Source organism: Trichechus manatus, unplaced genomic scaffold, assembly GCF_000243295.1.
Source record: "Trichechus manatus latirostris isolate Lorelei unplaced genomic scaffold, TriManLat1.0 scaffold00125, whole genome shotgun sequence".
Classification (NCBI taxonomy): Eukaryota; Metazoa; Chordata; class Mammalia; order Sirenia; family Trichechidae; genus Trichechus; species Trichechus manatus.
In genome coordinates, this window is record NW_004444061.1 from 6,402,333 (window position 1) to 6,426,788 (window position 24,456).

Below are 24,456 nucleotides of genomic sequence, written 5' to 3' on the forward strand. Positions count from 1 at the left end.
TGAAGTTAGGTAAATTTTGAGTGCAGACATTTCCCTGGGTGGTAAAAGGGTTTATAGGTTTAATCATTCTTCAAGAGGCTCATAACCCATATATGTATAATCTTTTAAAAATCCATGCCTCATAGATGGATTCTGTGGGATATAAATTACATCTCAATAAAACTTTAAAAAAATTCATGTCCCCTCTTGATAAAATAATACATTCTTATTTAATATACTGTCAATTTCCAAATTAAACATAGGGACTAAAATAGCAAATAATGGTATAGGAAACTGTTCCTTTTCCAAATATTCATATGCTCTTCCCGTTTCACCTAATAATAACTGTGACAAGTGGAGTAAATAAATACATTTTTAAAAATTTCACGTAATAATTGTTAGTCTCAGAGTTAGGATGGTCAGTCTATGATTTTTTAACTTCATAAGAAGACTGCATTTTACAATTGAGATGCCAGCAGTGTGAAGTCCTACACTGAACTTGATTACAATGAAAGGGTTAGGGTTGGTGATACAGTTTACATATTAACAATTTACCTGGTTAAATTTCTGCTTTTGAAATGTTTTATAGTCAAGAGGTTCATACAATTATATCTATCTTGAATTTTAATTGCTTTCTATATTGAGTATGTACATGTTTTGCTTCAAATAGTGGAAGATCTATCATTTACTGACTTTTAAAAATGCTTCCAGTGTGATAAAAGATATGTGACTTGTGTGTTTTGCTGTGATGCTGTGTAACTGGTACTTTCTAACCTTTCAGCTTGCCTAGGGTAGTTAAAAGACGAGTGAATGCTCTTAAAAACCTTCAAGTTAAATGTGCACAGATAGAAGCCAAATTCTATGAGGAAGTTCATGATCTTGAAAGAAAATATGCTGTTCTCTATCAGCCTCTATTTGATAAGGTAATGCTTTTTACTACCTTATTTATCTAAAATTCTGGAAGACAGTAAAACTCTGGAAATACATATTTGTATATTTTTCTAAAATCAGAAGTAGGTTATTAACTTGTAGGTGGTTTAGTGTTTAGGCCTCTCATTGAAACGGTTGTTAACTAGAGGTGCCTGTGAAAACTCTCAGTAACTAACTGCACTTGAAATTATAGCATGCATTAGTAATTCTGTAAGATTCTTTAATGAGAAGTCACTAGTTTTTAGCTTGGGTGCCAGTGTTTTCACACAAGCTTTTAAATCATTTTAGCGATTTGAGATCATCAATGCAATTTATGAACCTACAGAAGAAGAATGTGAATGGAAACCAGATGAGGAGGATGAAATTTCGGTTAGTACCAACTTATTTTAGTTGTTGAGTTATTGTTAGCGTTTGATGTTGTGGTGCAATATAATAAAACCAGTGGTACTCTTCTACCTAGGAAGTGTTTTCTTGATTGTAAGATGAATAGTGAATACAAGTGAGCTGTTGTTCAACCTGGTACCACTTGTACCTAAACTCATTTTTCCCTTATATTTTTATAATATTTAAAGTTTGTAGATTTATATAAACTTCTCCTTTGAACTTCTTGATGATAAGCAAGGAATTTTTCAAGTGAAGAAATGGAGGCTTATAGTTAAGTGACTTGCTCACAGATAAAAAATGGCAGGGCTGTGGTACAAATCCAGTGCTTCATTACATGACCCTGCGGCTGCTTACTATTTTGATGTTGAATATTAAAAGTAAAGAGAATGTTATATTGTTATATTTAAGAATACCAAGGATTGAAGCATTGGACACAGCCTGTATTTCTTTTGCTTTTCCTGTTTACTAGGCTTAAAACCTTTATTTCTCGTAAAGTCTCCCCCCGCTGCCCCCAAAACTCTTTTTCCCTACAGCTGTAGGCCCTAGTGATTCTCTTTTTGGAGGGGAGTGGTAGCAGCACTTTTGATATAAGTGACAGCAGTGTTTATATAATTACACTAGAACTTTCATGGCTGAAAGTTTTAATTGGTGATCGTGAGTTTGTTGATTTCTATAACTTCTGACACTGCATGTAAGTTGAGAGGAGTACAAAATTTTATCAAGAGGATCTAATCTAGGTATTCAATAATGTATACTGTAATTTAATAAGGAGGAGCTGAAAGAAAAGGCCAAGGTTGAAGATGAGAAAAAGGATGAAGAAAAAGAAGACCCCAAAGGAATTCCTGAATTTTGGTTGACTGTTTTTAAGAATGTTGACTTGCTCAGTGATATGGTTCAGGTAATTTTATTCATAAAAATACCAGTTTACCTTTGAAATTTAGAATGCTATGACTGCTAGTTTTCTTTTACCATTATAGAATGATTGCTTTTTTCTTTTCTTGAAACATCTATTATTTGTAGAAGGAAAATTTCGACTTTGATTAATATAATCAAATAAATTGAAATCCATTTTTAAAAATTAGATAATGAAGTGGTCACATTGACACCTGCTCATTAACTTTCTCGTAACTGTGTGCCTCTACATTCTAAGACTAGAGGTAGGATGGAGGAGAGAATCTTGGAGTTTATTTTTTTTTTTACCCCAAAAGACCTTTTCATTCTGAAACAAAAACTATTCCAGGAGACATTTATATATGAAAAGGACATTGGAAAGATCTTTCACAAATGTCACCTTCTCTGGGAAACTTTGCCTCTTCTAGTCAGAAGCATTCCTTAAGCTACTTGTAGTGCTTACCTTGTGGGTGGAAGAGAGATGATCTAAACACAATGACCGTTTATTGCATTTCTACTTTAACAAAGTAGAAAATGATCAGGCAGAAGGAAAGGAACAAGAAACAGATGGAAAAGGCAGTAATTATAACTAGGAAACATTTTAAAACAAACATGGCTTATTTAGATTTGATTTTGCACTTTTCAGCCTATTCATCTTGTATAATGATGGAGTTCTTAGTTTTCTGTTAAGTCACTTTTTCTTAACAGTGGCAGAACTGCGATATAGACTGGTTTCAGTATAAGCCATTATCTGGAGAGTAAGTTAGGGTTCATAATTGTTATATAAAACTTCACTATGAAATATGTTATGTCTCACTTAATAAGGCAGTATTTAATTTTTCATTTTGAAGGAACATGATGAACCTATTCTGAAGCACTTGAAAGATATTAAAGTGAAGTTCTCAGATGCTGGCCAGCCCATGGTAAAAGAACTTGGAAGTATTTTCAATTTTATAACACTAGATACTTACTGGTATATAAATGGAACTTTAGAAAAGAGGTGACATTTAAAAGTGAGGGATGAGGGTGGGAAAAAATTAAAAGTGATATTGGTGTTCTTTAAACTGGTGATAGTAAATAAATGTCTGGATGTCGCTAATTGGAAGTGCAGTCTTTTCCCATTTCTTTTCCTCTGAACATAAACTATTTTCAAATAGTCAATCCTAATTACTTCAAGACTAGGTTAAAGTGGATAAAAATATAGTGGCAAAGGAACATAGAAAGTAAATACTCTGTATTAAAAGGCATATGTCTGGGAATTACATAAAACAAACCTGTTAAGAGAGTCCCCATTTCCCTCTTTCAGGCAATAACCTTTCCCAATCTTATGTCATTTGTGGGCTAAGCTACTATACGCTATAGTGTTAGAGTGCATGCAGCAAGGTTAGATTGGTTTTTTTCTCTGTCAAGCCTAGGTTCTAGTCTAATATTTAAAAGACTCCTCTGTGGCAGATATAGGAGCCCTGGTGGCTCACTGGTTAAACGCTCTGCTGCTAACCCAAAGGTCGGTGATTCGAACCCACCAGCCCCTCCTCGGGAGAAAGGTGTGGCAGTCGCCTCCATAAAGATTACAGTCTTGGAATCCCTATGAGGCAGTTCTACTCTGTCCTATAAGGTTGTTATGAGTCAGAATCGACTCGATGGCAGTTGGTTTGGTTTTGGTTTGGTGGTGGGTATGTGTGTGGGAAGGGTAGGGAGGGAAAGAGAATTTGGTCAGTTTATTTAGGTGTGCCTAGCTTATTGTATAAGTTAAAAAGTAGGAGTTGTAAATAAAACTATGTTCAGTTTATTTTCTGCCTCATTTTGCTTTGAAGAAAATTTGGGGCTTATTGTCTTCCCCTCCCCCAGTTATTCTCAAGATTGTATTTCAGAGTAGAAATAATATTCTCAGAATTTTATACATACTTATAAAAATTGGAGAGTAAGTTTGATTTACTAAAGCATTAAAATTTAAGGCATAGAAATTTAACCAATTTCTGTACTTTTTTTTCCTCTTTAAGAGTTTTGTCTTAGAGTTTCACTTTGAACCCAATGAGTATTTCACAAATGAAGTGTTGACAAAGACATATAGGATGAGGTCTGAACCAGATGATTCTGATCCCTTTTCTTTTGATGGACCAGAAATTATGGGTTGTACAGGGTGAGTTCAATTTTACTACTTTTAACAGGTTATTTTATCTAATTTTGTTTTACTTTAACGATTTATAATTTATAATAGTATTTACTAGTCTGTTGTGCTTGTTACATAGTATATACGTAGTATGTATCTCAAAGCGTTTTAGTAGAATGGTTTCTGAGAAGAGTTTACCCATTTTTCTAGAATTCCCGTTGACCCTTAAACTACAACACATCTATTTCTGAAGGGAGTGGGTATTTAAATTTACCATACTGATTTTGTGTTAATTGTAAATATATTTACTTTGAAAAACTGTTTAAAAATAAAAAGTTTCCCTTTGTATCGTTACTGAAAGCATTCGAACTAATTTTCATAAGTTTTGATATCAATAAATACAACATGTAATTCTTAAAAGCATAATTGATCTTAGTGTGCTAATTATGATATAAGCGTTTTCTCACACTTGGTTTTGGAAGGTGCCAGATAGATTGGAAAAAAGGAAAGAATGTCACATTGAAAACCATTAAGAAGAAGCAGAAACACAAGGGACGTGGAACAGTTCGCACTGTGACTAAAACCGTTTCCAATGACTCTTTCTTTAATTTTTTTGCCCCTCCTGAAGGTAAATAGTGCTTTAGTTTGGATGTTGTTGGTCATTTTTTTAGTAAGTTCTGTCTAGTTGTTTATTCGAGTTTCTTTTCTCAATTTTGCAGTTCCTGAAAGTGGAGATTTGGTAAGTTGAATTATTCCTTGACTGAATTCTTTACTATATTTGAAATGAAAGCATTGGTTCTTGAAAGAGGGAAGTGGAATGGTTGTTGGTAGCATTTGGTTTTTTTGAGGCCCGCGATGCATGGGGCAGGCAGCCCTTTATGGATCTGACAACTTATTTTACTCAAAATGCTAATAGTGCTTCCACTGAGAAAAGCAGGCATAAAAGCTAATAATTTTCTTTTCTTTTTTAGACTTGCAAATATTTCTATGAGGGATATAATTTTGCAAGCCTGTAGTGAAAGCAGAATGCATTAAGTCATTTATATTATTTACTAAATTCACTAACTGCATTCTGGTTAGATTTCTTTCTGCATTTGTTTTTTCATTGGAAATATGGCAGCAATTTTGAATGTCAGAACCATTTCTGTCTGTGAAATGACAAAGTAAAAAGTGAAGTTTAGAGCTTATTTCCTTTACCATATGATTTAAACCCAAGAGTCTCACATACGCTAAATTAAAAAAGTCGTTCTCAAATTTTGTGCTTTTATTTTTCCTAAATAAATAGGATGATGACGCTGAAGCTATCCTTGCTGCAGATTTTGAAATTGGTCACTTTTTACGTGAGCGTATAATTCCAAGATCAGTGTTATACTTTACTGGAGAAGCTATTGAAGATGATGACGATGATGTGAGTGAGTCTGAATCAGTCAGTGAAATCATTTGATGAGGGTATAGTAGCCAGAATTGGTGAGTGGTTGAATTAAATAGATTTACTTTTTAAAAAGCAACACAGAATAATTCAGAATTATTCTACCAGGATTTTCTGCAGATGGCTTTCCTGATTTGTTTTAAGTAGGTTCCTTTCAGATCTTTGGACTTAGTTTTTATTTTTCTGCTAATAGGAAGACTACTCTGAATTAGTGTTTTCGATTTTTATTATGCTCTTGCTTTTGACCACACAAATAGACAAATAGACTATGGAAGTTTCTTAGTACTTTAGATAACACTTACTAGGCATAGAATTTTTATCAAAGGGAATATTATGTAATGATTAAGGTAAAATTAGGTGGCCCTCAATGTTTATTAAATGGCAATCATTAGAATAGGCTTTAAGTGCATATTGTGTAATCTATTCCATTTGTAAGTACAGGCAAGTAATGTTTATAGTAATAATTGATCACACTTGTTTACATGATTGTACTGTTGTTTAATTTTCAATTGTCAGGTGTAGATGTGGCACTGAGCTGAATGACTCCTGAGATTACTGTACTTGTGTTATTTTAAGGTCACCTTAGGGGAAAATATTTTTTTCTCTTTTTAGCTATTAATGGTTACAATTATGGATGTTAATAATGTCATTCTTAAAGATGCATTACACTCAAAGTTCATCTTTTTTTCCCCCTTTTTTAGTATGATGAAGAAGGTGAAGAAGCAGATGAGGTAATGTTTACCAAATGAGCAAATAATGATCTGTTTAACACATTGAGAAGCAGATTGCATGACTTACATATTCCATGTTATAATCATTATTCTGTCATACGGGATAAAAACGTTTTTGGAAAAAAACATAATTTTAGAATTCTACAGCCAAACAATGTATGTATAAGGTTTCAATAAATAAATTGCAAAACTCAGCAACATTTTTTTTATTTCAAATAATTCTGTTCTGCTGCAGGGTTATCAGCTCTTTGAAGAAGTCAAAAGCTGCAGTAAACTTTTTCAACGTTGGCTGCAGTAAATCTTTTCAATAAAAGCTGTCTGGATGTCTCGAGTTGTGTTGAGAAATTTTCGTATTAGAAGCTTTCAAATTAAATTGCGTTATCACCAAACTGTAATCATGAAAATCTGTTGACCTATAGAGTAACTTGTATTAAATTCTCCCTACAATATGAGCCATTTCTTCCTACTGTACCTACTTCATGGATGCATTTTGAACTTTAATATAGGAAGGGGAAGAAGAAGGAGATGAGGAAAATGATCCAGACTATGACGTGAAGGTGAGCAAAATTAGTGATACTTTCTGATAAATGAAAGGCAGGCTTAAGTAAGAGTTGGATGTTCTGAATGCTAAAGTTTACTTTCCCCCATTAAATTCTTTAATAACCCATTAACTGGATAACTGATTTTTTTTTTTAAATCCCCACTGGCATTTGATCACTGCACATTATTTCAGTGCATCTTTCCTAAGAGATATTCTGTTTTGGTTCTGACCTTCTTAGCTTCAGGAAAGTAAAGCCTAGGATTCTATTTTAATGTCACATTATCTTGGGCATTATTACTAGTCTTTGAGCATTTTAAAAACTGTATTGCTGTGTTCTTAGGTTCTTTTTCTTCCAGAGGAAAGCGTATGAAGAAAGGCCACTTTTTAAAAGATAGGAATGCAGTATTGCTCAGGACGGGGGGGCAGTGCTGTTTGTTAGATTCTCTCAACCACCTCTGGTGTTCACTCCCAGGGGGTCCTAGTCCATAATTCCTGGGAATTTTTTATATAAGGGTTAGTAAAGGCCTTTATCTCCCACAAAATACATAGTAAATTATTAGGATTCATTTGAAGCTTCTGGTTTTTCTTGAATATTTTCATTCATTTGCTAAATGCTGTCAACTATCCAGAAGATATTTTAACCTAATGAGCAAGTAAGAGGGTAATTTAAAATCACATATTCTAACAGGTATGAATTACCCTTAACAGCTAAGTATAAATGGAATTCGTGTCTTAGAATAACTGATTTCAAAAAGTCAAAAGTAATTGCTAATATGGCTAACATTGTTTAGTAATTTTTTTAAGATATGGTTTGACATGTCATTTTGTGGAGTTCATTCTACAAGGAGAAGTTTGGACTTTGTTTTAGCATTTCAGTGACATAACTAACGTTTGAATAAATAACTTGCCATCATTGTTCTTTAATTTTCAAAAATGTTGAGAGAACTGAGGTACTATGATAATTAAGATAGTGAGTTACTATTGGAAAATTCACTATAAAGTAGGTAGAAGATAGATTGACTTATTGTTTTCCTTTAACAGAAGGATCAAAACCCAGCAGAGTGCAAGCAACAGTGAAGCAGGATGTGTGTGGCCTTGAGGATAACTGCACTGTAATAGCCTAAACACAACTATTATTTACTTACAGCCTTATGTTTTTGTATTTTCTTTGTAGACTCCGTAGTTTTTTTTAAAAGAAAGGAACTGATTTTAAAGACCAATTTGTTCTAATTAGCATTTTAACTATATCGTTTTTCTGCCAGATATGTTGAATGCACAAAATTCTGTCAAGCATGTTCATTCATTGCTGCATAGTTTGGTTCTTTTGGAGCGTTTTTGTCATGTAGCTATTAGATTACGGTTTATGTACATTAACAGAACTAGTAAATGAAACAAATTTCTTGTTCTGCAAATCATCTTCCTAAAGAACCAAAGTATTTTTTCAGCTGGTAGTTGAATGGAATTAAGTCTGCTCGCATTAGGTGTGCCTTTCATTACTTTGTTACGGATATGCAGTGACTTATACTAAAAGAGGCAATTCATTATTGGTATTTTTTTAACAATGAGATAAGTATATGGTTAAGAATTTCCAGTAAGACCACATCTGATGACTATCAGATTGATTATGTTTTTTTTTGTATTTTAATGACATAATAGTATAGATATTTGTTGACACAAAGAAGTGAATAAAACCTAGTATTTTCAGAAGTTAGCTTCATACTATTTAACTGTACTTTTAAACTTACCCTCCATTAACTAAGCATCTTTTCTTTGTGGTGTAGGGTCTACCTTCTGCTCCCCTGGAAAGGATGAATTTACATCATTTGACAAGCCTATTTCGAGTTTTTTTTGTTGTTTGTTTGTTCGCTTGTTTTTGTTTTTGCAACTTAAAATAAAAATGTCAAATACAATTTTAGTTCTCATAAGGTAATGTCTTAATTTTGTATTAATTCAGGTAGAGACAGAGGCCTAGCTTAAAATGCTTGTACTCAGTTTACCATATTATTGAAGAAAAGAGTGCCAGTTTTGGGAGATGGTACTATATCTGCTAATAAGCAAGTATTAAAAAAAGAAAAGACAAAACCTTACATGAAGTGTAATATTTTTTTAAAAGGAGAATTAAAAAGTTAAATTTCATTCCTTTGGGTTAGAACTAGAGAGAAGGCACAAGTCTCTTGGCTTATTCTAATTCTTACTGCTTAAAGTATGAGTAGGTCACTTACTCATGCTTCTGTTTACTATGTGTTAAAAATGGGTAGTACTGTTTACTTAACTACCTCACAGTTGTGTTGAGGCATATTAAGTTAAATTCTGTGAAATGTTTCCTCAGTCTCATTAAAAGCTCAAAAATTTTGGACCTGTTTAGTGTACCACAAGTATGATAGTCAGCATCTTATTTATGCCAAGGATTGATAATTTTTAAACTGGAAAACAAAGGTTAAGTACCTCTATTTTGGATCTGGACAGGCAACACTTGTAGATCTTTGTGTGGCTGGAGTATAAGTGGATAGATGAGCAGCTATTCCACAAGCCCCAAGAGTGCTTTTTCTTTTCTTTTTTTTGAGGTATTTTAGATGACCATATTGTAGTGAATATTACAGAGATCATGGGACTAAAGTGGAAATAAAACAAAAAACAAAAACATTTTGCCATTAAATTTGAGAGACGAGTTGCACTTAAAATACCTCAGGCTAATTACTGTTAGTTTTTTGTGGTGAATTTAAGCTTTGACTGTGAGGGTGAACTAATCAGATAGTAACTCAGAGGAAGGCCAAGAGTTTCTGTTCTTAATACAATTACATTGGGTTAATTATTAGAGGTGATAATTTCCTTTTTAAGTATGTATTAAATAAGATCTGAAAATATGAACACATTTTTCTATTTGTATAATTCATTTCACTACTGAGATTTTAATTAACTACTGGAAATCCTTAACCAGTTACAATAGTTTGTAGGAAAAAAATGCCATAAAAACATTCTTTTTTCCCCTCTATTTTCAGAATGATTTTGGTTGCTTAGATTAGGCATTCTGTACTGGTTGTTTTTGTATCCATAGCTCATCATCTTTACAGCCTTTTCAGAACTTTAAAATTTTTTTATCTAAAGATAGAATCCCATTTTTTTTTATTGAACTTAATGAAGTAGCAAAACCACTATTTTATTTTCATTCTTTTAGGGAATAGCTATTGCCAAAGTGAAGAGGTAGATACTATTTCATCTTGTTATATAAGGGGGAGGTGGTTTGCAGAAGAATTGTTTTCTTAATAAAGTTGGAGTTTCAGTGTTCACTTGTGCCATTTTTCAGTTCAAAAATGGTTCAATTCCATTCTAGAAATTTGAAATATAATGTAATTTCATATCCTTAATAAAATTTGGATTTTATTTTATAAAATTTACTGGTGATATTTTGGTTCTTTGTTTTTGTATAAATATATATACTTTTTTCAGGAAGAGTAGAGCTGTCTAAAGTAGGCTATTCTGTGCTTAGGCCACCATGGCCTGTAAATTTGTATAATTTTAAGAGCAACCTCTGAAGCCCTGCTGAATGAAGTTTGTCCTTTGAAGATTAGAAATTAGTTCCACAGTTCCTGACAGACTTTACTCTGAGTTAACCACACAACATTTTTGAGACGCTCCAAGATTTATCTTTACATTCTGAGTTTGCTTCCAGCCCAGGCACTGATTACCAAGAAGTTTTCTCCCTTTTTTTTTCCCACTCTAGAAACAGTATCTCATATAATCACTTACAAAGTAATAACTCTGAAAACAGTTTTAAGCTCTCACTTTATAGTCATTCAAATATGGTAAATAAGCAGAGAACAAGTTGCATAAATTGGTTGCTAGTTTAACATGGTTATTGAAAAGTTGTATTTATGTAATTTTTCAACTCTTTTACCTTGTTTAATGAAATATTAATATTTCTATAATAAGAATATGTGGAATTGGCTTACAGAATGATACTTAAGAAAAATGGGATTCTACCTGTATTTCCTCTAGTTCATTTAACAACAAATATGAAAAGGAAACATTAACTTTGATAAAAATATTTTTCTTCTTTTGTGAATAGGTTAATGATAAAGTGACGTATGGTACTTACCATAAGATAATGGAATTAATGGTGTGTTCGTATTGCTGCTGCTTATAAGACAGTATAAATGTGTGGGTTTATCTGAGTTGTGGGCCATTCCTGTTACTAAAAATAAAGAGTACCTTAGAGCTATTGTTTGATAACCTTACTGCATTGTATAGAAATATTAAACTTTAATATTCAAATAGGAGACCTGGTGGTGCAACGGTTAAGTGCTAGGCTGCTAACCAAAGGGTTGGTGATTTGATCCACCCAGTGTGTCTGTGGGAGAAAGACCTGGGAAAGAGCTATCTGCTCCTATAAAGATTATTGCCTAGAAAACCCTATGGTGCAGTTATACTCTGTCACATGGGGTTGTTGTCATTCGAAATTGACTAAAGGCACCTAACAACAACAGTATTCAAATATTCTTTGAATGCTTTGGTTTCAGGACTTGGTTTAAAATTTGAGTCCATTTTTGTGGGGTAGTCCTATAAAATTTTAGTCTTTGTATTTTTGACTAGATAAACTAACTAAGTATACAGAATAGATTGGTAGTTTAGAAAAGCATACAGTATTTTTTGGAACTTTAGAAAAGATATATACATATGCTGCTTAAGTTTTTACACATCTGCACTGTATATATACTTTAGTAACTATGAGCTCCATTTTGTTCTGAAAATGTGTTTGTAATTTAGGTAATTTGCTACTTAAAGTATTAAGTCGAATAGCTGAACAATAAATGTAAATGAAATAATACTGAAATTAACTTAGAAATGTATACTAGTGATTTTGTATATTCATTTAAAAATCTAGACATTAAAATATAACCTGGATAAACAGTTAAGGTCTTGAACTGATTAAGGATCGCTTAAGTGACTTAAGATAAATGATAACATCCTTGTTGGAATGTGAAATTATTTAAGAACAAGTGTTTATCCGTGAGGATTTTAATTGATACATCCAGTTAATTATATTTTCAAAAATTACAGCATACTTTGTATCTTGTTTTTCTTCCGTTTCACTGGCAATACACTGTACTTTAGGTTTTGCAGTTTTAAAACAATTATATTATCAACTAATTCTAAGAAAATAAAAATGAGAAATGGAGCATAACAGTTTAGAAATATAAATTGCCAGGAGGAAATAGACCCTTAATCCAATTGTGTTATTTTCATTGTAGAAATTGCAGGTTTCTTTGTAACTTTTGCAAATCTCATATTTGTTTTGAGTTTTATTGCTTTGAAACTAAGGATAAAGTGTTCCTTAAAATAAAAGCAGTACTTTAGTCTTTTAGTTCTTCATAGGTTTTAAACTTAAAACACTAAAAGGAAGAAGAAACTAGGAATAATTGATTATAAGTGCAGAAAGTTAACATCTCATATCCAGGATTAATGGTATTAGTATTCCTTAATGTGTGTAATTTTTCATTCATAACAAAGTTAGGCAATGGTGGCTCTAACAAGTTTTTCATGGAGTGGTAAAATAGTTTTTTCTAATAGGCTCAAAACTTGTGTGAGGAAGTGAGTGTTTTTAGCTGAGATGAGCAGGAATCTGCAGAGTGAAAGGAGGAGACTCTGAGGGGAGAGCAGTTTGAGGTGGACGAACAAAGAGTCCTGATCCTGAGCACATTTGAAGCGTTGGTTGGGGAACAAGAGGCCAAGCTATGACCTAGTCCGTGGAAGTCCTTCTAAAGGCTTTTAAATACCAAAGACTACCTCTTTAGACTATTTCAAGTGAGATTGATCTTTCAATGAAGATAATTTTTAAACTAAAAAATGATGATAGACTGAGTCAGCCATTTGAAGATAAGAACATTTGAGTTAGAAGAAACACAGTAGTAAAGGCTGCAGGGTCATAAATAGGAGCAGAAAATAGGGTATGGTGACTGGAGCCTGTCAAAGTGTAAGGGGTGGAGAAAAGAACAAGGTGGTTTTAGAGAGCCGTTAGAAGAATTTTCTTTGCCAACAATAGTGAACTTTAAAATTTTTTAATAATTTTGTTGTTGAGAATAGACACAGCATAACGTACACCAATTCAGTTTCTATATGTACAATTCAGTGATATTGATTACATTTTTCAACTTGTGTAACCATTCTCACCATCCTTTTCTAAGTTGTTCTTCCCCTGTTAACGTAAAACTCATTGCCCTCTAAGGTTCCTATCTAATCTTTCAAGTTCTATTGTCAGTTTGATCCTGTGGAGGTAGCTCTTAAAAGAGCATAAAGCTTAAGGCAGACTTTTTTTAAAACTAGTTTAAACTTGTTTGGTTTTAAGACTTTAGACGATGTTTTTGGTTTAGGTTTAAAGATTATCTCGGGGCAGTAATTTTGATGGTTCATCCAGCCTCCATGGCCCCAGAAAATCTGGAGTCCATGAGAATTTGGAGTTCTGCATTTTCCCCGTTTGAATCAGGATTCTTCTATGGAGTCTGATCAAAATGTTCAGTAATGATAGCCAGGCACCATCTGGTTCATCGAGTCTCATGGCAGAGGAGACAGTTGTTCATGGAGGCAATTAGCCACACATTCTGTTTCCCCCTCCTATTCCGGACCCCTTTTTTATTTTACTGTTTTTTAAATTACAGGTTTCTACAGTGAGTCTTCTAAAGTCACACTCTAGGTAGCTTTGTTTTTTTTTTTTTGGAGGAGAGGAGGCATTGATACTGCTTTTCTCTAACTGAAGTTAGAAGTTCGAAGAATTCCTTTATATTCACCCAAATTCACCATTTATTGACATTACCATTGGCATTTATTTGCTCTACATTCTCATAATGTGCATGCATATCTACTTTTTCTCTGAACCATTTGACAGAAGGTTGAAAAAAGTTTACTCTTTCCTCCCCTAAATATATAATTCTGTATGTCCTAAGAACATGGACATTCTCTTATGAAACCACAGTACAATTAGTCACAATCTTAATTTTTTAATCATGATTGATTTTGTTGCTTAAATTCGTCCAGAGTTGATCAGTGAGTTTCCTTTCAAGCTGGCTCCTTTGTTCTTTTGATGTGTCCCCATTGTCTTTTGGGCACTTACATACTTTGTAACTAATTTTTCTGTGCTCCTTGTCCCAGCCCTGGAAACAACCATTTCTCCAAGGATTCCTGGTTCCTTTCAGTGTGGGGAATGGTAAATCCAACACAGTAAGATTTTTTTTAAGCCTCACCCTAGTCCTTACCCTACCTCCTTATTTGGCCATGTAGTAAACCAAATACATGGAGCTAGCTCTTCCCACTGGGAATTGTACATGAGAGTGCTCTTTAGGTATAGGAAATCACAAAGATGGAATAGATCAGATTTTATACTAAAACCTTGCAGCTCCTAAACAAATGTCTCTCATCAATTTCACTGGAAATTTGAGAAAGTAATTCATACACTTGAGTTAGTAGTATGGTTAAGAACATAGGTTTTGGAGTCCATCTACCACTTTTCCTTTCAACTTTAATGTTTTAATCTGTATAATGAGAGTTATGGTGAGCATTAATGTAGACAAAGTAGTTCACAATGAGCATTTAGTAAATGTGCTTCCTAAACATAAAATCTAAAATTTGTGGTTGGGATCAGCTTTTAAACTGATTTTGGCAGTTGTCAATTTCAGAACTAACTGGTTTATATTGGAGGGGGAGGGGGTGGTTCAAGGCAAAATGCCTGCTGGCTAAGAGGTGCTTAGTCTGTACATAAAACTGATTAATGTATCTAAATGCAAATTGCCCATTTTTAGAGTTTTTGTTGTAGAAAATTTTAAAAATAGAAGAAAATGTGCTGGTATTACCTAAAGTCAGCTAGGTTTAAAAAGTTTCATCTTGTTCTCTTTTTCAATATATGTATTTTCATATGCTGAATTTATTTTTTTGGCCTTGGGCAGAATCCAGAAATGATCTAGGTTAGAACTAAAGTCAGATTATGTTTAGACTACTCATGGCTCCAAAATATCCATGTTGTCCCATCCACTCCTCCATCCCTAACTACCTGAAGCCTTGGACATGGAGGCTATTTTCTAGAGGTGGATAAGCGTATTGGTATCTGTTTTGAGATCAGATATGATTTTACACTTGGGTTAAGCCTGTTGATATGTTAAAAGTCCAGAAATTAAGAGGCTGGGTCTGTTGTCTTTCTGTTGAGTTGGCTCAGTGAATGAGTGGGAGATCAGCAGTCTAGCCTACTTAACCTGCATTTGTGCACTCTTTCAGCTCTGCATGGTTGCCTTTTCACTTTCTACCACAGGCTTTGTATGTATTTAACAGTTCATAGAAACCCCTTTTTACTCAAGACAGTCATTTTGGTTCTTTGGTTCTACCATTCAAGAAGCACTTTAGGGATGCTTGCTCACTGTTGGATTCTCCAGCTTCCAGCACTGGGCCTGGAAAATAGTAGGTGTGCAATTTCTTTGGTGTATGCAGGTCAATTAGGATTTACCTGGATTCCTTGGGATGTACTGACTATAATCCTGTGTGGAGCCATGTAGCAAGTTAAGTAATTGATTCTCATTAGTTGAATTTCATAAGTTAAACCAGGATACACTCAGGTATTCTGTAGTCGTGTACTGAGTCGTATATATTGATAAAAACCAATAAAATTGAACAGAACTGGTCTGTGTATGTTGTTTGGTGCCATTGAGTTCGTTCTGACTCATAGCAACCCTGTGTACAACAGAATGAAACACTGCCTGGTCCTATGCCATCTTCACCGTCATTGCTATGTTTACTGTGTGTGTTATTCCATAAACCCCTTAGTGAAGCTATGAGAATATGGAGAGGGGATTAATAGTTTTTGCAGTTATAACAGACTGTCCCCAAAACTTCATGTCTTAAAACATTGACGATTTATTTTGCTCACTGGGCTTTGGTAGTTCATATCAGCACTACTGGGCACCAACAGGGGCAGCTTGAAGGCTAGGGACTGCAGTCGTCAAAAGACTTCATGCACTCATCTGGTGGTTAATTATTAAACTTCAGCTGCTCTGTGGCCAGAACATGACTCTTTCACAGCATAGTGGCTGGTTTCCAAGAGCTAGCTAGGCAGGCAGAAGTTGTAGCCTTTTTATGACCTACTCTTGGGAGTCACATCACACTCTACTCCATTGGTTGAAGCAGTCAGAAGCCCACCCAGCTTTAATGGGAGAAAACTTCACTTTGCTGGAAGAGTGGTAAGATTTTTTTGAAAAGTGAGAAACTGGAGTCTAAAATGGCCACAAATTGTTTTTTGTTTTGAAATACAATAGGCTGCAATGGTGTTGATGTAGTAAAAGCTAGTTTTCCAAAATAATTAGAAACATCAAGAAAGGTTAGACTACATACAGTGTATCTGCTTGAAGAGAAAAATTGCTCAACTTTTTTCATCTGGCATTTAATCATTTGATTTATTTGTCTGGACAAATGAGGCTCACAAACAGTTCATTCTGAGACAAAAGTGTCAAGTTTCGTAAAGGAACTTTAAATGCTAAGTATAAGATGACCATTAAGTACAGATTTGTTTTCACAGGTGAATGATGAGCAAGCATAATGTAACTGCAGTGCAGGATTGAGAGGAAAATTTCACAGCTTTATTTTGTGTATCTTAAACTAGGTTAGACTTCGCTTTATAGCATTATAACTCTTAATCAGCAATTTTTAAAGACCTAAATGCTTATTTGGAGTTCGTGGATGGTGCACATAGCTAACAGCTCAGTCACTAACCAAAAGGTTAGCAGTTCGAGTCCACTCGGGTGCCTTGGAAGAAATGGCTGCCCATCTACTTCTGAAAAATCAGCCACTTAAAATCCTATGGAGCACAGTCTACTCTGAACACATGGGGTTGCCGTGAGTCAGAATTGATGACAAAATTTTTTAAATTTTAATGCTAATTAATTGATTTAATGCTTAATACTTTTAAAATGCTTATTAAAGAATTTAACCATGTTAGGTAAGGCAAATACTGCTTTATTTAATATTAATGCTTCCTTAGAGTGTAAAGATGAAAGTTAAATAAAGACACACAGTTGCTTTGTGTTGGGACCAGCATGTGACCTCAGGCTGTTTGGTTTCAGCCTTTTACTACTATCTACCTGCTTCGAAACACTTGCACTGGCTTCTTTGCAGACATTCCGAGGCACACAACTAGTTGTTTACTTCAGGCTAGAGATTTCAAGAGACCAGAGTTAATCTAGACTTAGTTTTAAACAATATTCAGATATTCCTACCCTCTATTCCTTTTCCCTCTCCAGTGGTGTGTGTGTATATCTATATATATATATATATAAAACCAAACCCATTGCCATCGAGTCAGTTCTGACTCATAATGACCGCATTTGACAGAGTAGAAATGCTCCATAGGGTTTCCAAGGAGCGGCTGGTGGATTTGAACTGCCCACCTTTTGGTTAGCAGCCGTAGTACACCGTAGCTCTTAACCACTGCGCCACCAGGGCCCCTGCATATATATAATACACGTTTATATGTGTGTGTGTGTGTGTGTGTGTGTGTATGTATGTATGCATTACACAAGCCAAATACAAAGTGGCTTAAAATAGAGATTTCTCATATAAAAGAAATCTAGGTATATATGTAGACTGGAATTGATGTAAGAGCTATTGGTTCTTAGGCTTCCATCTGCTTTGCTGTCTTGACATGACTTCCATCTTTGATGTTGCATTGTGGTCCAAAATGGCTGCTGGAGCTCTATCCATCATGTCTGGGTTCTAGGCAGCAGGAGTGGCTGGAGCAGGCAAAAAAGTCTTCTGGCATCCAGCCTTTAAAGAAGCACCTATGATTCATTCTTAGTGCCCAAAGGAGGCTGAGAAATGTGTTAGACATGGGCATGCTATGTAGAACAGAATCTGAGTCAGGAATTGGGAGAACGGAGGTTAGGATAATGGCCCCATTTGCCACATAGGACAGAGCTTCAGATTTAGAAAACAATTACTTGGTCTTGTTTATGCTAGAACACAAGGTAACTATGTTTCACAAATAAACATGCCCCAGAAAGGTAATTTAGAAACAGCCAAAAGGGACTAGTCTTGATTAGTTAGCTCTCACCTGAGGTTTTGCAGTCTTTCCTTGTTAAATGTTGCCTGATAACTTTTCTCAAGAGTCATGCATACACAAATGAGGTTGAGAAGGTGACAGGCAGAAATGTAAATGAAATCTCATTAGGAACAAAAACTAAATGATTACTTAGTTTCTGACCCGTTAAGGGATGCTAATTGTCATTCAAATAACTAGTTTACTTAGGTTTATAGTTATGAATTGTGAGCCATTGTTTTTATTTCTAAAACATGAGGCTTTTTCTAATAAGTGGCAATGTGGAAATTTTGGTGTAAAAAGATTTCCTGAGTTCAATGGAAAAGATGTCCCTCCACTTTTTTGGGCCTGGTTACCTCCACAGATTTTTTTTTTAAATTGTGCTTTAGTTGAAAATTTACAGCTCAAGTTGATTTCTCATAGAAAAATTTATACACATTGTTTTGTGACATTAGTTGCAATCCCCACAATGTGACAGCACACTCCCCCTTTCCACCCTGGGTTCCCCCTTTCCATCCTACTTTTGGACAGGAGCTGCCTGTTTGGTCTTGAATATCTGATTGAACTAAAGCACGTTCCTCACGTGTATTATTTTTTGTTTTATGGTCCTGCCTAATTGTTCTTTATCTCATCCCTAATATGCATTCAGTTATCCCATCATCTGTGTCACACCCTCTACCCTCCAATCCTTTGCCTACAAGCCCGGGTTTTAGTAGCTTTGCCACTTACCACCACCCAAGCAAGCTTCCATCCCATCTTTTTCCTCCGCCCTTGCACTTTTGGAAAGAATTGTTTATACTACTCTATCACCTTTAAAAAGCCTTTTTGCATTTACTAAATATTGTCTCAGATAAAAAATGATGAAATTGAATAGTCTCTAGTCTCTCAGACTCTGTGCTGTGGTATAATGGAAAGAAGACTGCAAAAGAAGGAGTCATTGGATTCTTCACTTGAAAGGATTTGCCCAAATGGCTATTAATCAGAAATTTGACTTGCAGACAACAGGAGCTTTTTATCTGTTTAATTAGAAAAGAATTTATGAAAGGATTTTAGGTGTTTGTAGGCTCTTCTGGAGGATTGAGTCTTCAAAGCTATTCAGCCAGGGCAATCCTCAAACATACGGTTAGATTGTTAAAGCAGGTTCACCAGTGCTTCTGCCTTGATTTGCTGCGGAATGCCTGAGGCTTCTCTACTGCCACCCTGAAGACCTAGAACACACTTGAGTGGTTGCAGTTTGGTGACTCTACGATATTGGTTCTTCTCTGGCTCCTTCACTTTGTCACTTTCCTTTTCTGCTCTTCCAGCGTGCTATCTCCTATGTTCTGGATTTAGGGCAGAAAGAGAGCCTAACTCCTGCTTTGTTTCATCCACTCCCATGGTTCATGAGTCACTTCAAAGATAATATTACCCTTCTACATCACCATACTCCTGGATTCAGTTACGTGTTGAACATCTTCAATAAAATGTCTATTCAACCTGCCTGCCCTGTATATTCCCAGTCAGATAACACTTAGTCACCTCCCTCAGTTTAAGTGCCAAACCCTGTCAATTACTTGACTCCATCCTAAATTCTGTCACGTTGGGTTCTCACTTCTCTAATCTAGGCTTTTGAAATAGCCTGACCATTTGGATCCGTTCTATCCTATACATTGCCCAGTTTTCCCTCTGAAATACCATAGAGAACATAATTGCCTGCCACTATATATAAGACAACACTGTAACTCCGTGCCCTGGCATGGAAAGCCCTGTACAGAGTAAGTCCTATTTGCCTTTTGACTCCTTCCATTCAACCCTAAGTGAGCTGCTCATATGTTTACTTGTGCACACTCTAAAGGTAGCCGCCTCTGCTTTACTCTCCCAAATCCTCTGTATCCTCTCATTCTTCAAAGCCCAATTCAAAACCCACTTAGGTTTCCTCTGGCAGAGTTAAATCCTTCCCCTTCATACTGTACTCTGCTTCAAACTGATCAGTAGTTATTAAAGATGTCTAGTTTACTAGATAACCTGAGATCATGGCTGACAGACAGTATTTTCATCTTTGAACCTAGTAGCACAGTGGCCTTCAGACTTCAGGCAAGATCTGCAGCAAGAAAAATTTCACATGACCCAGTGTAAAATACATGTTAACAATTCACAAGTGCATAGTGTATGGATTTTAATTTATTATATGATCATCATTCATTAAATTGATTTAATGATCCACAAATTGGTTGTCATAGTTTCAAAAACACTTCAGTAGAGCACCAAGCACCCTTAAATATATTGACTTGTTCTAAGTTGTGTTATACAGATTGATCACTAGGCGGCATCAGTTGATCAACTAGTACACTGAAAGGATGACAGCTTGCAGCACCTTCCTAAAGTCACAGTTCTGTGTGGAGGAGTTACTATTTAACACTTTAAACTCAAATCATTTCAGAAATTAGAATCATGGTATTTCAAATGTGAAAAAATTGAGTAATTACAGAGTCTAAATTGCACTGTGAACGACGGCCTATTTGGTTACCATACTTTATATACTGAGAAGGGGAACTGATTTGTAATTTCATAGATTATTTGGCTTTTAACTGCCTTGAAAGAAATTGACCTTTGTTCTAGCCGTATCTCAGAGTGACCATTGTCATGATGAGTCTCTGTATTGCAAATAAGTAAATTTACAGATTAAGGATTTTGGAATCTTGTCGTCAAGTTGTAAATGAAAATAAACGTCCCAAGTTTTACTCTTTTTACACCAGTATTGATTAATTGAGTCTTAAGCAAGTATTTGGCTATTTAACTGCCAAGTAAGAGAAGCTGTTACAAATCCAGTTCCGTTACTATGGTTCTTATCCTTTAGATTATTCTTAAACTAGAAACCAATATAGGATGATAGTTTATTTAAATACCGGTCACAGTATTAAGTTGCCTGTTGCACAGAGCGAGAAAGGTTGGTGGAACATTTTAGATGACATCTGTGGCATATAAGATGAAGAGACCTAGCGTGTATATTAGTTATCCATTTTAAAAATATTATACCAAATGTATATTGGTATGGCACGTTTTGGAAGCTTTTTCATAAAGTTCTGTTACAGTTTCCAAATTTGTGGAAGGATGCATTTATGAAAAAATCTGTCAAAACCATTTCAAGAAAATTTTCTTTTTATGATAGATATGGACTTCTGATTCAATTTGAAGTTTCTACATATGTTGAGCACCCGCTATTTGCCAAGAATTGCTCTAGGTGACCTATTAAAAACGGTTCTTGCTCTCTTGGAGAGCTTACGTTCTAGTAGGGAGGCTTAATAAATAAATGATCCAGTAGTATGTTAGCAGGTGATAAATGCTATGGGAGAAAATAAGGGGAATTTTGTTGTTGCAGTTTTAGAGTGGGTAGGGTAGAGATCTTATTGATAAGGTGACATTTTGAGGAAAATAATTGGAATCACTCTGCTGTGTTGAAAATAGATTATAGAACAAGGGTAGAATCAGGGAGGCAAGTTAGAGGCCATCGCAGTAATCCAGGGGGGAGATGATGGTGTTTTGGATCAGGGTGGTAATGAAGGAAGTAAAGAAAAGTGAAGAGAGTTTAGATATTGTTTGAAGGCATAGCCGAAGGGATTTTCTGACTAAATGTGTGGATTGGCTATTGAGAGGAAGAGTAAAGGATATCAGCGAGGTAGACCCGCTTCTAAACATTTGCAGTCCCAGGACAAGAGTACAAATAGAGATGCCATATGTTTGAATATTTAAGTTTGTTAGATAAAAATACGTCCAATGCTCCTATTTTGATATAGATAATATATGCCTTTATAAGGACCTGGAAGGCCAGGTTTAAATGTCAAATTCTGAGTCTGGTGCCAGAACACAACTTGTGGGCGGAGCTGGTTCTCATTCGTGGCCCACCTCCCTTCTCTTCCCACCCCTGGCTCTAAACTGTATAGCAAGGGGCCCTCTGCGCGTTTGTGTGGACACGTCAGCATTCTGTCCACTCTCCCTACAGATCAGTGCATATACTGGTGGCGTAATATATTCCCTGGAGCAGTCCCTAGGGAAGAGGCACTGGAAAGAATCTAGAGGTCATTTCAGAATGGGATTTGGAATCCTGAGTACCTGGAGTGGAGTGTAGAATGAGGGCTGTGAGCTTCCAGATGGGCATGTCATTTTGGCTCCTCTAAAGTGCAAGATCTCTCTAAAGCTCAGGGCCCTGGGTTAGGACTGCTCTTGGCCTGATTTGAGAGCAGTACAGGGTTTTTGGCCTGAGCAACTGTACAGGGGGGATTGCGATCAACTGAGAAGGGGAAAGCCTTCAGGTAGAACAGGTAAGAGTGAAGGTTTGAGATCAGGAGTTCAGTTTGGGTGCTCATACGTTTCAGTTATCTGTTAGACATCAAAGTGGTACTGTAGAAAAGTGTAAGTGGAAACTGATCAACTTATAGTAGCAATGGGTTCGGATATATCAAAACTGAAGGCTGTTTCAATTTTGAAGATTGTAGTTGAACTACAACTGTTCTAATCAGCTAAAGCTCCTGAAGAACCAAGAACTTTAAGTGATCCTGGTACTTCAGAGGCTTATTGGAACAGTTCCATCCAGTGAACAATGGGGCTTGTTTTAAGCAATTGTGTATAGCCTATGGATTCCTCCATCTTATCCACAGAGCAAAAGCTCTATGAATCCCACTTTCTAGGACTTAAAATTGCCTCAGACATTTCTCTCTGGTGAATTACTTGGTGAATGTTTTCAGTAGTATGTGTTCCCTTGCCTGGCATGTTAGTATTCTTATTTTAAAACTTCAGTGATCTTTGTTTTATTCTTTGACAATAAGCTGTTACCGTACAAGTTGGAGACATGAATTTGGGAGTCGTTGGCATAGAGATGATACTAAAAATGATGAGACTGCATGAGATCACCAAGGGAGTGAATGTATGTAAAGAGGACTAAGGACTGAAAACAGGTGTGGTCCACTCCAACATTAAAGGATGGGAGAAGAGGGAGATCTTCTAGAAGAGACTGAAACAGTGACCAGGGAGGTAGAAGGAAAATTGAGAGTGATGTCCTAGAAGCCAATGAAGAACTGTGTCAAAGATGAGAAATTGTGTCAAATGCTGCCAATAGGGCAAGTACGACTTTGATGCTGACAGCTAGAAAATGCAGTTTGAATTAGCCATTTCAGATTCACCAAAGCAATGATTGTTTTAGCTAGTTTCCTAAACTTTAAAAATGTTTGACATTTGTAGGTTTTCATTATGTGTGCAGCCAAAATTCTGTTTTTTTTAGGAATAGTTAACTTGCTTACAATGCATTTTGTGTGAATTTATTTCACTGTCTTAAAAAATTGGCAAATATGACCATTTTAGTGAGTTGGTGGTGACTGCTGAAATAAATCAAGAGCAAAGTTGTCACTGATGTATGAGATTCCTATACTACTAAGATTTCCAGTCATCAATGCATTGTGGTGAGAAAGGGCACATTGAGCTACTCAAAAAATTACCAAGTTGTGAGATACCCAACTGGAAATTTCTGAATTTTAGTTTCTTGTTAATAATAAAACAGGTGATTTTGAAAATTGTGCTGGTTGTTTAGACATTGTGGAATAATTTAGGACAACAGAATGCATTTATTGCATAAGTATAAACTGCAGAAGTTAGGGTAACACCAAACATACATGAATTTCTCCTAAGAAATAACGGCTTGGCTTCCAGATCTCATTTTTTTACCCAATCAAGTTTGCATTTCTGTATAAAAATTTTTTTTCCCATCTACACCTGCCTTCAGACACTCTGAATTGCAGATTTAAAGTATCATTTCCAAATGAGTAAGAGGGACATTCTGTTAAAAGGATGAACAGCTGCTCATGCAGAAATTCTCTGGAATGCTCACTTGTCCTACAAAGGCAGATAAACAAACAGATGTTAGGTGTAGTGTTTGTCATTGCTAACAGAATTATTAGTCATTTTAAATGTAATTTTACAAGAAATCTTTACCTGATTTTATTAATTTCCTTTCTCCTGAAAAGACTGCTCATCAGCAATGAGAAGATCCTCAGCATCGCACAAAGTGCAATTCAGTGGAATTAAGGATTGTGCTGGAATTTCATATTTGCTAAGACATTGTTCCTTAGATTAAGATTCAGGACCCTCCCATGTTTAAAAGTTATCCTTTGTTCTCCACTACCTTCAGGATTAAGTTCTTATTTCTTAGCATGACACAAAGGCCTTCGGAATTTGACTCTTGCTCACCTCTCCAAGCTCATCTCTCACTTCCTTTTCCCCCTTTACTTTGTTCCAGCCATACAAAACTAGCAGATGAGCTAAACTCTCCCTTCTTCCTCCTTGTGTACAAGCAGCAGCCTTTTCTCTTAACTTGCCCAACTCTGTCTGAGGTGTCTACCCCTGGCTTATGTCTTGTGATTATTTCTC

General features: G+C 35.4%; 1 protein-coding gene across 6 annotated transcripts in view; it reads left to right on the forward strand.

Moving 5' to 3' along the window:
* The window catches only part of NAP1L1 (nucleosome assembly protein 1 like 1), a 36,412-nt gene extending 27,507 nt beyond the window's left edge, over nt 1-8,905 (forward strand). For 3 of the 6 annotated variants that reach the window (XM_023738900.1, XM_023738901.1, XM_023738899.1), the window contains 11 exons: nt 761-902; nt 1,198-1,278; nt 2,063-2,191; nt 3,036-3,107; nt 4,185-4,324; nt 4,777-4,922; nt 5,014-5,033; nt 5,580-5,702; nt 6,425-6,454; nt 6,961-7,011; nt 8,037-8,905. In XM_023738900.1, coding sequence (XP_023594668.1) covers nt 761-902; nt 1,198-1,278; nt 2,063-2,191; nt 3,036-3,107; nt 4,185-4,324; nt 4,777-4,922; nt 5,014-5,033; nt 5,580-5,702; nt 6,425-6,454; nt 6,961-7,011; nt 8,037-8,072 — 970 coding nt within the window. In that variant the 3' untranslated portion in view covers nt 8,073-8,905. Of the gene's footprint in view, nt 1-760; nt 903-1,197; nt 1,279-2,062; nt 2,192-3,035; nt 3,108-4,184; nt 4,325-4,776; nt 4,923-5,013; nt 5,034-5,579; nt 5,703-6,424; nt 6,455-6,689; nt 7,012-8,036 lie in introns of all 6 variants that reach the window. The other 3 variants (XR_002825350.1, XR_002825349.1, XM_004384624.2) reach the window with 2 other exon arrangements.
* The last annotated feature ends 15,551 nt before the right edge of the window (nt 8,906-24,456 follow it).